A 14,366-nucleotide genomic window follows, 5' to 3' on the forward strand; every position below is an offset into this window, starting at 1 on the left:
CTAAAACAGCTGTATCATTCTACTGCACCTGTGCCTGCATTTCAACGGTTGGTGAAGTGATTCCTATGTAAACTTGTAAAGTGAATTGGTTTCCTTTGTGGTGAAATTTATTATATAGAGGTAGGTTATTACAATGAAGCTGATGATGATGCAGACACCTTTAACATGAAAGCCAGATTTTTAATCAAATCTAAGGATATGTTGTACAGTCATGTTGACTAATATTAATGCTTACTTTAATAAAACAGGTTCATGGTCAGTGGGAGCTCCAGAGCCGGCGCTTGGGGCAGGGGCAGCGCACGGAGCCCCCCTGGCTGCGCCTCCGCCTAGGGGTTGAGGGACATGTTGCCGCTTCCAGGAACCACGTAGAGCCAGGTAGGGAGCCTGACAGCCCTGCACCAACCAGACTTTTAATGGCTTGGTCAGTGGTGCTGACTAGAGCTGCCAGGGTCCCTTTTCGACTGGGTGTTCTGGTCGAAAACCAGACGCCTGGCAACTCTAATCAGGGGCCCTGGAAAAACTGGCACCCCTATGCCCCAACCCTTCTCCCTGGCTCTGCTCACCAGGGTTGGGATGGGCTTTGTCATTTCCATACTGAATCGTCCCCCTCTTCCCCCTGCATGTTTTGGCTCATGGAGAGCAGACAGAGCAGGATGGAGCACATTTTTCCCTACACTCTGGGTCCTGCCTCAGCAGCTGGACACAGCCTCCTGGGTCCTAGTGCCCACCTGTTTCCTCTACAACAGTGAGTGTGTGCGGGTGGTGTGGGGGGCAGAACAAGGGAGACAGGGTGAGAAGAAAAGGGGAGAGGAAGGAGGAGGGGATGAGGAAGAGACAGGGATACGGGAATGGGTGGGTGCAAGAAGCATGTAGCATACCCTGGGCAGCAGCAGCCCCAGCAGGGAGGCAACAACAGCAGTGCCAGAACAGGGACATCACTGCAGCAGACGGTGCCGCAGTGGTTGCCAGCAGCAGCTGGGGCTCCCCCGCTGCACCATCCTGTCCCCCCCAGCACTTACAGCCCAGGTACCACTGTAGGCCGAGGGTGAGAGCCAGTGAAACAAGGGGACTGACTTCGGCATGCATGTGTGCGTGTGTGCATGGGCACGCTTTGTCCCCACAAATATAGCAGCCAAACTACACCTATGGCCCAGGACTGGAGGAACTCTAGCTCCCTGCTGTGGCCTCAGGGCTGGGGGAGTTCTCACTTCCTGCTGTGGCCCAGGGCCATGGTGGGGAAAGGGGACGGAGCTTCTCCAGTCTTGGGGCCACAGTGGGTGGGGGGAGGAGGGGATAAAGGAGTAAGGTTGTGGGGCCACAGTGGGGGGGCAGAATGGGGCTGTGTGTGGAGAAGGGACAGAATGGGGTGGGGGCTGTGGGCAGGGCCACAGGCAGAAGGGTTAGAACGGGGGCAAGACTGCAGGCGGAAGGGGTTTGGGGTGGGGGGCCCCCCACTTGCTCTGGCAAAACCTTAATCTGCCTCTGGCTGGAAGAGCTTTCAGCCACCCTCCCACCCTAGCAGCGGGGCTCTTTTGCTATAATGAACCCGTAGCTATAACGAACAAATGGCTTGGATCCTGATAGATTCATTATAGTGAGGGCATACTGTATAGCTACATCTCTCAGCAGTGTCGATTTTCTGCCCCCCCAAGATATGCAGACATACCGATCTAACTTCCTATTGTAGACCAGGCCCTAGTCTGCAGAGTTTCATTCTGTCAACCCTCTTGTTCAACATCGATACAAGGCCTCTAGGGAGAGTGTGAGATGATTTGGGTTGCAGTACCATATGCTATGCTGATGATATTCAGCTGTTTGGGGCAGATACTCAGCTGATATAAATCAGCATAGTTCCATGGAACCTGGACTCTGGTCTGCTTTCCCAATGCCTAACTTAGAGCATTGAAAGAGTTAAACTCAGTTCAGAAAAAGTGGATGTGACATTGTCAAGGCAAAGGAAGGCATCCTGAGAAACTGATGGGGTTACAAATTCTCTGTCCTATGCAGGGGTATTCCCACCTCTTGATTCAGATGTCACAATTTCAGGGTATTATTGGACCCATCGCTGCTGCTGAATTCCAAGGTAGAAGCAAATCCCTGCAAACAACTTTCACAGATGGATTAAAACTGTTCTGTGTGAATGATTTGTTGTAGTAGGAATACAAATAAATAGTTTTTGTAAAGCATAAAACCCCTATAGAAATCCAGTCATACTGTTTACAGAAAGAATTCTGCACCATTATAAATTAATAAACATATTGCACCAGGGTATAACTTTACAGGAACATTGATACACACACATCAAGATAATTGAGGGTTAACCCAGATTCTGATCTCACACCATTGCAAGCCGAGTGACTCCACTGACTTCAAGGGACTCATTCTGGATTTAAACTTGGGTGAGGGAATTTAGAATCAGGCCCTTATCAGGCACTTTTATTAAATAAACGATGCAGAAAGGTATGAGTTAAAATCCATGCCCAGCATTCGAGGCTCAGATCTGAATGTTCCTTTTTTATTGAGTTGGTAACATTTAAAAATGCCAAACTGATCTTTCCCTCAAAGGAGATTTAAAAACAAACAAACAAAAATCCCTTTGTGCTAAATTTTTTATATGACAAGCTTTAGCTTGGAGAAATATTTTTTTAATTGCAGCATTGCAACTCTCTGGAAATAGGAGTTTCTCAGGAAGTGCTGAGAAATCCTGATTGGGGGTGGGGAAGGAGAGCAAAAGCGAGGGCTTTCTTCTTCAGTGACCTTTCAGTGGATAAGGAAAGTCACAAAGCAATAAGTGAATGTCCCTTTGGAGATTATGAGTGTTCCTTGGGAAAAGATGATCTAGCCATAGCATCCCTAGCCCCACTAATCTCTGATGGATGGAATGGTCCCTTGGGCAACTGGGCATGAATTAGAGAAGCCTTCAGGGTCCTCTGACTTACTCCAGGAACCAGACCAGGTCCTATCCTTCCCCAGAATCTGAGAAATATGAAGATGGTTTAAGGCCACTTTTTCTAGCAACACCCTGGCAGGTCCTCCAAGACCTGAGAACCTGGGCTTACTCGTTATGTGGTGCTCATTACCATCGCATCTGCACACCTCTCAATAATTTATAAAGAAATAACAAAGACAGTTTCCTTTGCTTTCTTCACAAAAGATAGAAGTAAATTTCTTGATTAAATTATAGTTAGGGGGTTTTGATTGTTTGTTTTGTTTTATTTTTGTTGTTATGGGAGAAGAGCTTTTTGAGAGAAAGCTCAATCAAAGAAATGAGGTTTGCATTTAATTCTGTGAAGTTACTACTTTCTTAGCTCCTGTGGAATGAATTCCACAAGTTAGGTCCAAGCTCCTCTGAAAGTTAAGTCTCTAGCACTAAAAGGCATTCCTTCAATTAGCTGATCCCCAGGAGGGTTCTGAATACTAGGACAGAGACACTGACCTGAACTTTATTTATTTGGGAGCAAGTGCAGATAACAGAGCACTGCTGTGATAGGTCCATGGCAACCTATGTTGCTAAGCAGAAAGGCTGCTGCATTTTATACTAGTTGACGCTTTTTCAGGATGTGTGGCTTCATTCCTAGATAATACTTAGTTGCTATGCTCACTCTTAAAAATCAGAAATGCACGGACCACTATGGCCAAAAGGGTGGGCTGCAACCTTTAGATGGGTCACAGATAGAAGTGGCCTTTTTGCCACTGTGAGCAGTCCAAAAGACTCCAGGGTTGAAGACTGATTTAACAACCTGAGGGCAGATGCCTTAGTGGGGAGCACATTACAGAGAAGGCCTATTCTTTGAGGCATTTCCCTCTTCCCAGTAGTATCACCTCCATCTTACCAGAGCTCAGTTTTAGTCAGTTGTTGTTTATGTAAGGGCTGATTTCAGCTAAGCAAAGAGAAAGCTGGAAGATGGTGTTGTTTAGATCTGACATAAAGGAGATGTAGAGATGGGTGTCATCTGAGTACTGGTGTCACTTCAGACCATATTGTCCCCACCAGCTGTCCCAGTGTCCCATGTTGAATAATACAGGGGAGAGGATTGAGCTTTATAGGACTCTTCAAGTGAGGGCTCTACCTCTGCCAGATGTGCTCGCTCTCCATATCTGACTCAATTCCAGTGGCTGCCAGTTCCTGACTTCCTCCTTGAGCCAGGAACCAGATCTGGGGAGGTGAAAAGTCAGGCCAGGGTGGAGTGAGCCAGCAGATCTTACAGTAAGGTAGGGAGGCAAATTAGGGTTAGTGGCCAAGAGAGATGGACTGACATGATAAGGCTGGTGAGCTGATCAATATGGGGTCAGAGGGATAGACCAGGCGAACACTGCAGTTTTTCCTATCCCTATGCCACCTCTCAACCTATGTTTTCACACAAAACTGTCTTATTACACATCATTCTAATTTTGACACCTCCTCCCTACCATTCACCACTGAAGTGATAAGGACCTCAAACAGGATAGGATATAAAGTCCACTCTATAGGCCTGATCCTCAACGGTGCTGAGCATCCACAACTCTCAGCAATGTCAACAGAAGCTGTGGATGTCCCTCCCTGCCAGGGAGCAGGTCACGTATGTGAGGAAGACTAAATGCAAAGTTCCTGTTTTTATCATTTGGATTTGAGCGTCAAATCCACACCACACAGTGGTGAAAAACATCAGTATCAAATGGGCCCACCATCACACAAAATGTACAAAAGCAGTGAAAAACAATTGTAACATACACACTGGAGGTGATTTTACTGTTCACTTGGGATTGCAATACAAATATTTTGAAATAAAGAAAACAAAATGACCCAATCAATTCTAGTAAGTAAAAATGAATGAATACTAGCTAAATTGGCTCAATTTTCTCAAGAACATTTTTATTATAAAAGTATAAAACAATTTTCTTAAGACAAAATTTAAAAAGTTTATATTTTATATTTTCCGTCAGCTTACCTGGAATACCTTGGTGAGCAGAATTCTTATTCAACTGGGTGGCTTTTTTAGATTTGGTTTTGCTTTTTGTTTTTGTTTCACTTTGTTTTGTTCTTTTTTGCAAACAAGTAGTCTTCAGTGTTTTTACAGCAGTGGCTACTACAGAAACTATATCTCTTGTACTTCTTATCTTGGAGGGTGGACAAAATGAACAAACTGAAAATAATACTACAATGAACAGTAAATGATTAAAGGTTTACAGTACAAAAAATAGTGTAAAAAGGAAGACAAGTTTAAATATTGTTGTGTAAGAAAGGGATGAAAACAACACAAGGATGAGAATAAGTAAAATGATAGGCTGGAACATCTGGGAAAGTAAATACAAAGACACAGAGAACGGTTAATTAATAAAAAGGAAACCTCAACATTTCAACAGACTAAGCAGTGAAGCAGGATCTAATACCATATTTGTTTGTTCGTTTAGAAAACACTAAGTTATCAATTTTACTTACATAGTGTGAGCCCCTCCTTCAAATGCTCCATGCACAGGTCTCCTTTTAAATTAATAGGGGCTCTACATGTGCAGAGCAATTGGCTAGGTGACAGAACTGTTGAAAAGGATCTGGGGTTTATAGTGAGTCAACAGTGTGATGCAGCTGTGAATAACGCTAACAACATTCTTGGGTGTATTAACAGGAGTGTTGGATATAAATCATGGGAAGTACTTGTCTCACTCTACTCAGCACTGGTGAGGCTTCAGCTGGAGTACTGTGACCAGTTCTTGGTGCCACACTTTTAGAAAGATGTGGACAAACTGGAGAGTGTCCGGAGGAGAGCAACATAAACAAGAAAAGATTTAGAAACTGACCTATGAGGAAAGGATTAAAAAACTGGGCATGTTTAGTCTTGAGAAAAGAAGACTGGCGGAGGGGGCACCTGATAACATACTTGAAATATGTTAAGGGCTGTTATAAAGGGGACCGTGATCAATTATTCTCCCTGTCCATTGATGGTAGGATGAGAAGTAATAAGCTTAATCTGCAGCAAGGGAGATTTAGGTTAGATATCCAGAAAAAATTTCTAACTATTTCTAACTATAAGGGTAGTTAAACTCTGGAATAGGCATCCAAGGGAGGTTGTGGAATCCCCATCACTGGATTTTTTAAGAATAGGTTAGACAAACACCTGTCAGCAATGGTCTAGGTTTACTTGGTCCTGCCTTAGCACAGGGGGTTGGACCTAACTCTTTGAAGTCCCTTCCAGCCTTTTATGATTCTTTGATTATAAATGCCAGATCGGGTCCATAATCTGGATGAGAATATGGTATAATGTCTTTTCCTTTTGTTAAAAGATGCAATGCATCCGGTCTCACCTTGATTTTATGCAGTGCACTGACAGTAATTGACTCTGTCTGTGACTTTCTGATACAAGGAAACAAATAATTAAATTAGTCAACATATGAATAAGAAATAGCTTTCAGCTTCACATGGCAACAATTCTGACTGTAGGGCTAGAAGTACTGTACAAAGTTAATATAACCTAATATGAGACTTTCTAGGAAAGATCAATAGCAACATTTGAAGTTACTCATGTTAAGATTAGGGTAGTTAAATCTTATTCTTAAGGGCATAAGATGATAGTCACAGGGGTCAGGAAGGAATTATCTCCTTGAATTCAGCATGGCATAACACCGCATGTAGTATGGAGGAGTTCTGTTGTTTTTTGTTTCTTTTCCTTGCGCTGCAGCATAGGCTTGACTCACTCTAGATCAGGGGTCTCAAACACGCGGCCCGTGAAGTTAGTTTCTGCGGCCTGCCAGTTCCCCGCAGCCCTCCCGCCCCCTCAGCGTTTACCTAGAGCAGCTCCAGCCCGGCCCGGTGGACACCTGGGGCAGGGCAGGCTCCCTGCCTGCCTGTCCTGTCCCCACGCTGCTCCGGGAAGCGGCCAGAACCTGGGGGGGCGGGGAGCACAGGGGTCTGGCCCTGGCCACTCCTCCAGGTACCTCCCCCGAAGCTCCCATTGGACACGGTTCCCCATTCCCAGCCAATGGGAGCTGCGGGGGGCGGTGCCTGGAGGTTCGGCCAGGGCAACACACAGACCCCTGTGCTCCCCACCCCCCCAGGTTCCGGCCGCTTCCCGGAGCAGTGCGGCGACAGAACAGGCAGATGGGGAGCCTGCCCTGCCCCTGGTGCGTGCTGGGCAAGAGCCCACCCCCCGAACCTCTGCTGCAGCTGAACCCCCTGCGTACCCCACACCCATCCTGCACCCCAACCCCCTGCCCTGAGCCCCCTGCTGCACCCTGCACCTCTCCGGACCCCATGCCCTGAGCTCTCAGCCGCACCCCACACCCCTCCTGCACCTGGACCCCCTGCCCTGAGCCCCCTGCCGCACCCCGCACCCCTCTAGCACCCCGATCCCCTGCCTTGAACCCCCTGCTGCACCCCCTGGGGGCAGGGAGGGTGTGGAGCTGGGGTGGGGATTTCAGGGAAGGGGTTGGAATGGGGGCAGGGAAGGGGTGGAAAGAGGTGGGGCAGGAGCGGGGCCTCATGGAAGGTGTGGAGTGAGGGTGGGGCAGGGGCAGCGGGGGGAGGGGGCGGTCAGTGATGCGGCCCTCATGCCAATGTACTAGTCCTCATGTGGCCCTCGTGGTCATTTGAGTTTGAGACCCCTGCTCTAGATGCAGTACACCATACTTCATTAACCATCTGATCTGTTAAAGCACTTGCTATATTCTATTCTACAGTTTGTTTTTGGTCATCACCTAGATTACGCTTCCATTTCACTCCCTCAGGCCAAAGAACATTTGTGCACTGACATTATTGGTGATGTCAGAACAACTCTGGCAAACACTGCCGCAAAGCCAGAATGTTCTGTCTCCCACAATAATAGTATCTACAGTATTTTGTTTATTTATTTTTTTAATGTTGAGGAGCCTGTTCTACAAACCCTTCCTTACATGAATAGTCATTACTCACACGAGTAGCCCCATTGACTCCATTAGGAGGATCAAATCCCATGTGACGGACTGGGGGATTTAAAATTAAATCATAGATATTTAGAAATGCATTATAGAGCAAATTAAAGGCTTAAACTATTTGGCAGTATCTTTTTACCTCTAGGCTGTAATAAGTAAAAAACTACCTGACTCACTGACAAAGGTTCATCTGCACTTCGGTCATCTGATGACTTTGGAACTTCTAGTCTGTCGATGAAAGTCTGGAGTTCTTTCCTAAATGCCTTCATCTGTGCATTGATTCGATAAAGAAGCTCATGCTCCCGAATCCTACTGCCATCATCTTCTTCATCCATGAGTCCGAATAGATCCCCATTGGCCACATAAATTCTTGCCTCAGTTATGATGGTACTCGTGTCAGAAATCAGACGATCTATCGTCTTGCCCAGTCGCTCGGCTTCAGAGCGGATGTCCTTCATCTGCTGCCGATCTGTGAAGCTCTTCTGCCACCCAGTTGGCGTAGGATAAAAAGACCTAGTGGGAGTCAGGCACCGGATATTGCGTACCTCCTCAGAGTCGCTTTCCCCTCCAATGGGACCTTCCCTTTTGCGGTGGGGAGGGCGGGAATCATCATCACTTTCTTTTTTCCCTGCATCACTTTCAGCATCACTGTCTCTGGGGCTGCCCCGGATCCCGAGGTGAGAGGCCAAATCATAGCGCTGCATGTTGGACATTAACACTCTGTTTTCATACTGAAGTTGCATGACTTTGCCACTGAGCTCATTGATTTGCATTCGGGCAGCTTTTAGCTCTTCTTGCAGTGCTTCCGTCTTGGCATTATCATGGTGCCTCGAGCTCTCATGGGTGCCAGACTTGTACTTGTATTTATTTAGCTCAGTTGTGATGCGCTTGTTTTGTTCCTCCAGGTCAGCCAAGTTTCTCCTCAGCAATTCTGTCTCATCTTCAACTAGCTGCAAATGCTGCCGTAACTCTGAGAGAGATTCGCTCTGTTCCCCCATGAGGGGATTTGCTGTTCCTGAGAAATCATCTCCTCTTAAATCATCAAGCTCTGCTTTCAGTCCTCTGTTTTCTACTTCCAGTTCTACTATTTTCCTTCCAAGGATGTTGGCTTCTTCCTCTACTAATCTCAATCTAAGTTTGAGTTCTGCTTCTCTTGTGGTAGGCGGTCCTCCAGCTTCACCTTTAGGTAAGGGACTGTCTAGATCCCCATAAAATGATCTATATTTTTGAAGCTCATGTTCAAATCTGTCTTTCTCCTTATCAATTTTAGCCATTTTTTTCCTCATAAGGGCAGCTTCTTCTTTAACAAACTGCAACTGGCATTTCAGATCTTCATTGTCCTCCTTAAAAAAAAATGAAAATAATTTTATGTCAATAAAGAGAGCATCACGTGAAATCAAACAACTTCAAATTAAAAGGTTAACAATAAAAGCAATATAACTTTAGAAGTTAAAATATGATTATAACAATTATTTTTCTACATCTGAAGATGAGATTAAGACAAAAAAGCCTTCTTTCTTTGCTATGAAAGCCTGCTCTGTTCCCAGAAAACATACGTTTTCAACAGCCTTTCATGAAAGACTAAGATTTTATTGGCTCATGATGGGTGGAAAGTGAAAAGAGAGTGAAAGGATACTTTCTAATCTTCGTACCCAACAGGCTGAAAAACCAAAATTGAAAGTCAGTTAAATAAGGCAACAGACCCATAAAAGCATCTCAAAGTCAGCACCCAAAGGGCCAAGTCCTGGAGTCCCGATTCAGATGAAACTCTTGTTGACATCAGTGGGAGTTTTGCCTTTCACCCGGATACTACAAATTGGACTTCTGAGCCCATGCGGAGCCCTACTGCAGTCAATGCACAGGTCCACTTGTACTGTTGTCAATGCAGGATTGGGTCAGTTGTCAAGACTGCAGATTTGGGCCCAAGATCCCCATTTCCCAAACAGCAGTATGATATAATACTAAACGTCAAAACTAACAACAAAAACAAAGGGCCAGATCCTCCGTTCATGTAGACTGGGGTAGCTCCACAGAAGCCTCAAGCTGAGGATCTGGGCTGTTATTACTTCAACATACCTCAGTGGGTGTCTGCTGTGACTTTTTTTCTGATTTTTGCAAGTCTTTGCTCCCTCTTCTTTTCAATGACAGCTACAAAAAAGTGAGAGACATTGAACTTGTCACCAACCATGTATCTAATTCAGTCCCCTTTTCTAAAACATACCAAATCACAGACAATTATTTGGACTGCTTCTTCTAATTCCTGTAATATCACAAACAAGGGAGATAATTCTACCTTAAAATAACACAATAGAAATGCTGTACAAGACACAGTAAAATAGTAACCACTCTTGGTTGCATTTTCAATATTCAAGCATCAAATAATAAATCCTTACAACATCCCCATGAGGCAGGTAACAAACTTATTATAATTCATATTGTACAGATGGGTAAACTGAAGCAAGAAATCCTGGCTTCATTGAAGTCAATGAAGTTCTGCCATTAACGTCGATGGGGCCAGGATTTCACCCAGGGAGCTTAAGTGACTTCTGCCCAAGGCCAAAGAAGGAATCAGAAACAGGCAGTTCCCAGAGATCAGGAAATTAGGCCTCCCTGCTTTCATTTAAAAATATTTAAAAAAATAAATTTTAACACTAGAGCTGGTGAATTAATTTGTTATGAATCAATTATCTGATGGGCTTAGTCCTCTTTTCTGTTCACTGTTATTTGCAAACGAATCCTGATGTATGTGAAAGTATTAATTAGTCACAGGTATTAACCAAATTGTCTTGCTGGCCAGTTTTCAAGTAGTAGAGCGTTTGCAAATGGTTCACTACTCACAGAGTAGGATGGGTCACCAAAGTCACATGACATTGTTCTTCTGGCTGATTAAATAACTGGAAGCTTTTAAATATGGGAATTATAGACATGTAGGCCTGGAAGGGACCTCAATAGGTCATCTAGTCCAGTCCCCTGTACTGAGGCAGAACTAAGGTATGGTCTACACTACAGAGTTAGGTCGATGCAAGGCAGCTTATGTTAACCTAACTATGGAAGTGTCTACACTTAAATTTTGCTCTCATCAATGTAACTGCCCCACTACACGGACTTAATAACTCCACCTCCATGAGTGGCACAAAGTCAAGGCTGATGTAGTTAGGTTGATGCAGTATCAGCGTAGTACTGCACTGCTTATGTGGACAGTTACTGGCTTTCAGGAACCATCCCACAATGCCCAAAACTGACAGTACAATCCATACAAGCACTCCTGGTGAGGACACACACCACTGACACAAGGAACAAAGTAGACATGCACAAGCAATGTACAGTAACTCCTCATGAGTGAATAACTCCTCACTCATGCACTCACGAAAGCTTATGCTCCAATACATCTGTTAGTCTATAAGGTGCCAAAGGACTCTTTGCCATCCTCACTTAAAGTCGTCCTGGTTAACGTTGTTTCCTTGTTACGTTGCTGATCAATTAGGGAACATGCTCATTTAAAGTTGTGCAATGCTCCACTATTACGTTGTTTGGCTGCCTGCTTTCTCCACAGCTGGCAGCCTCCCTACGCCCCCCACTCCCTCCCACCGCCTCCGCCTGCCAGCAGACCCCGTGGATCAACACCTTCCCCCCCCCCCCCCCACCTCCTGCCCACGGCAATCAGCTGGCTTGCAGCGTTTAGGAGGCAGGAGGGAAGGGGGAGGAGCGAGGACTCAGCGCGCAGGTTCCCCCTCCTTCCTGAACACCGCAAACCAGCTGATTGACCCGGGCAGGAGGGGGAAGGAGGGGGAGCCTGCATGCCAAGTCCTCGCTACTCCCCCCTCCCTCCTGCCTCCTAAATGCAGCAAGCCAGCTGATTGCCTTGGGCAGGAGGGAGGGGGGAGGAGCAAGGACTCAGCGCGCCTCCCCCCTCCCTCCCCTGCCTCCTGCCCGCATTCTCAAAACTACGATACCCGCACGAGGAAATAAGGAAACAGATCAGCAGAGCCAGACGTGTACCCAGAAGCCTCCTGCTGCAAGACAAGCCCAAGAAAGAAACCAACAGAACACCACTGGCCATCACATACAGTCCTCAGCTAAAACCTCTCCAACATATCATAGGTGATCTACAACCCATCCTGGACAACGATCCCTCACTTTCACAGGCCTTGGGAGGCAGGCCAGCCCTCGTCGACAGACAACCCGCCAACCTGAAGCATATTCTCACCAGCAACTAAACACCGCACCATAGTAACTCAAACTCAGGAACCAATCCATGCAACAAACCTCAATGCCAACTCTGCCCACAAATCTACACCAGCGACGCCATCACAGGACCTAACCAGATCAGCCACACCATCACTGGTTCATTCACCTGCACGTCCACCAATGTAATATACGCCATCATGTGCCAGCAATGCCCCTCTGCTATGTACATGGGCCAAACTGGACAGTCCCTATGTAAAAGGATAAATGGACACAAATCAGATATTAGAAATGGCAATAGACAAAAACCTGTAGGAGAACACTTCAATCTCCCTGGACACACAATAGCAGATTTAAAGGTAGCCATCCTGCAGCAAAAAAACTTCAGGACCAGACTTCAAAGAGAAACTGCTGAGCTTCAGTTCATTTGCAAATTTGACACCATCAGCTCAGGATTAAACAAAGACTGTGAATGACTAGCCAACTACAAAAGCAAAAAGAAAAGGAGTACTTGTGGCACCTTAGAGACTAACCAATTTATTAGAGCATAAGCTTTCGTGAGCTACAGCTCACTTCATCAGATGCATATCGTGGAAACTGCAGCAGACTTTATATATACACAGAGAATATGAAACAATACCTCCTCCCACCCCACTGTCCTGCTGGTAATAGCTTATCTAAAGTGATCATCAGGTGAGCCATTTCCAGCACAAATCCAGGTTTTCTCACCCTCCACCCCCCCACACAAATTCACTCTCCTGCTGGTGTTTCTCCTCCCTTGGTGTTCACACCTCAACTGCTAGAAGAGGGCCTCATCCTCCCTGAATGAACTAACCTCGTTATCCCTAGCCTGATTCTTGCTTGCATATGTATACCTGCCCCTGGAAATTTCCACTACATGCATCTGACGAAGTGGGTGTTCACCCACGAAAGCTTATGCTCCAATACGTCTGTTAGTCTATAAGGTGCCACAGGACTCTTTGCCACTTTTACAGATCCAGACTAACACGGCTATCCCTCCAATACATAATGCCTTTTGTCTGGCAAAAAAATATTTCCCTGGAACCTAACCCCCCCGCTATTTACATTAATTCTTATGGGGAAATTGGATTTGCTTAACATCGTTTCACTTAAAGTCGCATTTTTCAGGAACATAACTATAATGTTAAGTGAGGAGTTACTGTAATTACTGCAGCAGCTGTATGCCAATGTAAGTTAAGTCAACTTAATTTTGAAGTGCAGACATAGCCTAAGTATTATCTAGACCAGGGGTTCTCAATCTTTTTCTTTGTGAGCCCGCCCCACCAACATGCAATAAAAACTCCATGGTCCACCTGTGCCACAACTGCTTTTCTGCATATAAAAGCTAGGGCCAGCGTTAATAGGTAGCAAGCAGGGCAGTTGCCTGGGCAGTTGCCATGCCACAGGGGCCCCCACAAAGCTACATTGCTCAGGCTTCAGCTTCAGACCTGAGTGGCAGGGCTCAGGGCCTGGACTTCAGCCCCATGCAGCAGGGCTTTGGCTTTCTGCCCTGGGCCCCAGCAAGTCTAATTCTGGCCCTGTTTGGCGGACCCCCTGAAATCTGCCCCCAGACCCTTGGTTGAGAACCACGGATGTAGACCATACCGACAGGTATTCGTCTAATCTGTTCTGAAAAACCTCCAATGACGGAGATTCCACAATCTCACTAGGTAATTTGTTCTAGTGCTTAATTACTTTTACAGTTAGGAAGTTTTTGCTAATGTCTAACCTACATCTCCCTTGCTTCAATTTACGGCCATTACATTTTGTCCTGTCCTCAGTAGTTAAGGAGCACAATTTATCACATTCATCTTTAAATCAACCTTTCACATGCTTGAAGACCATTATCATGTCCCCTCTCGTCTTCTCTTCTCCAGACTAAATAAATCCAATTTTTTCAATCTTTCCTCGTAAGTCATATTTTCTAGACCTTTAATCATTTTTGTTGCTCTGATCTGGACTTGCACCAATTTGTCCACATCTTTAGTGAAGTATGGTGCCCAGAACTACTCTCTGACTATGCTTTTTCAACCAGTTGTGCACCACCTTACAGTAGGTTCATCAAGGCTATATTTCTCTAGTTTGTTCATGAGAAGGTTATGTGAGACAGTACCAAAAGCCTTACTAAAGTCGAGATATATCGCATCTACTGCTTCCCCCCATCCACAAGGCTTGTTACCATGTCAAAGAAGGATATTAGGTTGGTTTGACATGATTTTGTCTTGACAAATCCATGTTGATTTTCCTTATTTTCCTCTAAGTCAAGGGAGGCCCGCGGG

The 14,366-nt window shown here is 45.6% G+C and overlaps 1 protein-coding gene across 3 annotated transcripts in view; it reads right to left on the reverse strand.

Moving 5' to 3' along the window:
• The window catches only part of MTCL3 (MTCL family member 3), a 61,359-nt gene that overhangs the window by 12,383 nt on the left and 34,610 nt on the right, over positions 1-14,366 (reverse strand). For 2 of the 3 annotated variants that reach the window (XM_084625125.1, XM_084625126.1), the window contains exons 4-6: positions 9,958-10,029; positions 8,049-9,224; positions 4,929-5,097 (exon numbers count right to left, since the gene is read on the reverse strand). In XM_084625125.1, the coding sequence (XP_084481251.1) occupies positions 4,929-5,097; positions 8,049-9,224; positions 9,958-10,029 (1,417 nt within the window). Of the gene's footprint in view, positions 1-4,928; positions 5,275-8,048; positions 9,225-9,957; positions 10,030-14,366 lie in introns of those variants that run through there. The other variant, XM_084625124.1, reaches the window with a different exon arrangement.

This window comes from Lepidochelys olivacea (genome assembly GCF_965140295.1).
Source record: "Lepidochelys olivacea isolate rLepOli2 genome assembly, chromosome: 3".
Taxonomy (NCBI): Eukaryota; Metazoa; Chordata; order Testudines; family Cheloniidae; genus Lepidochelys; species Lepidochelys olivacea.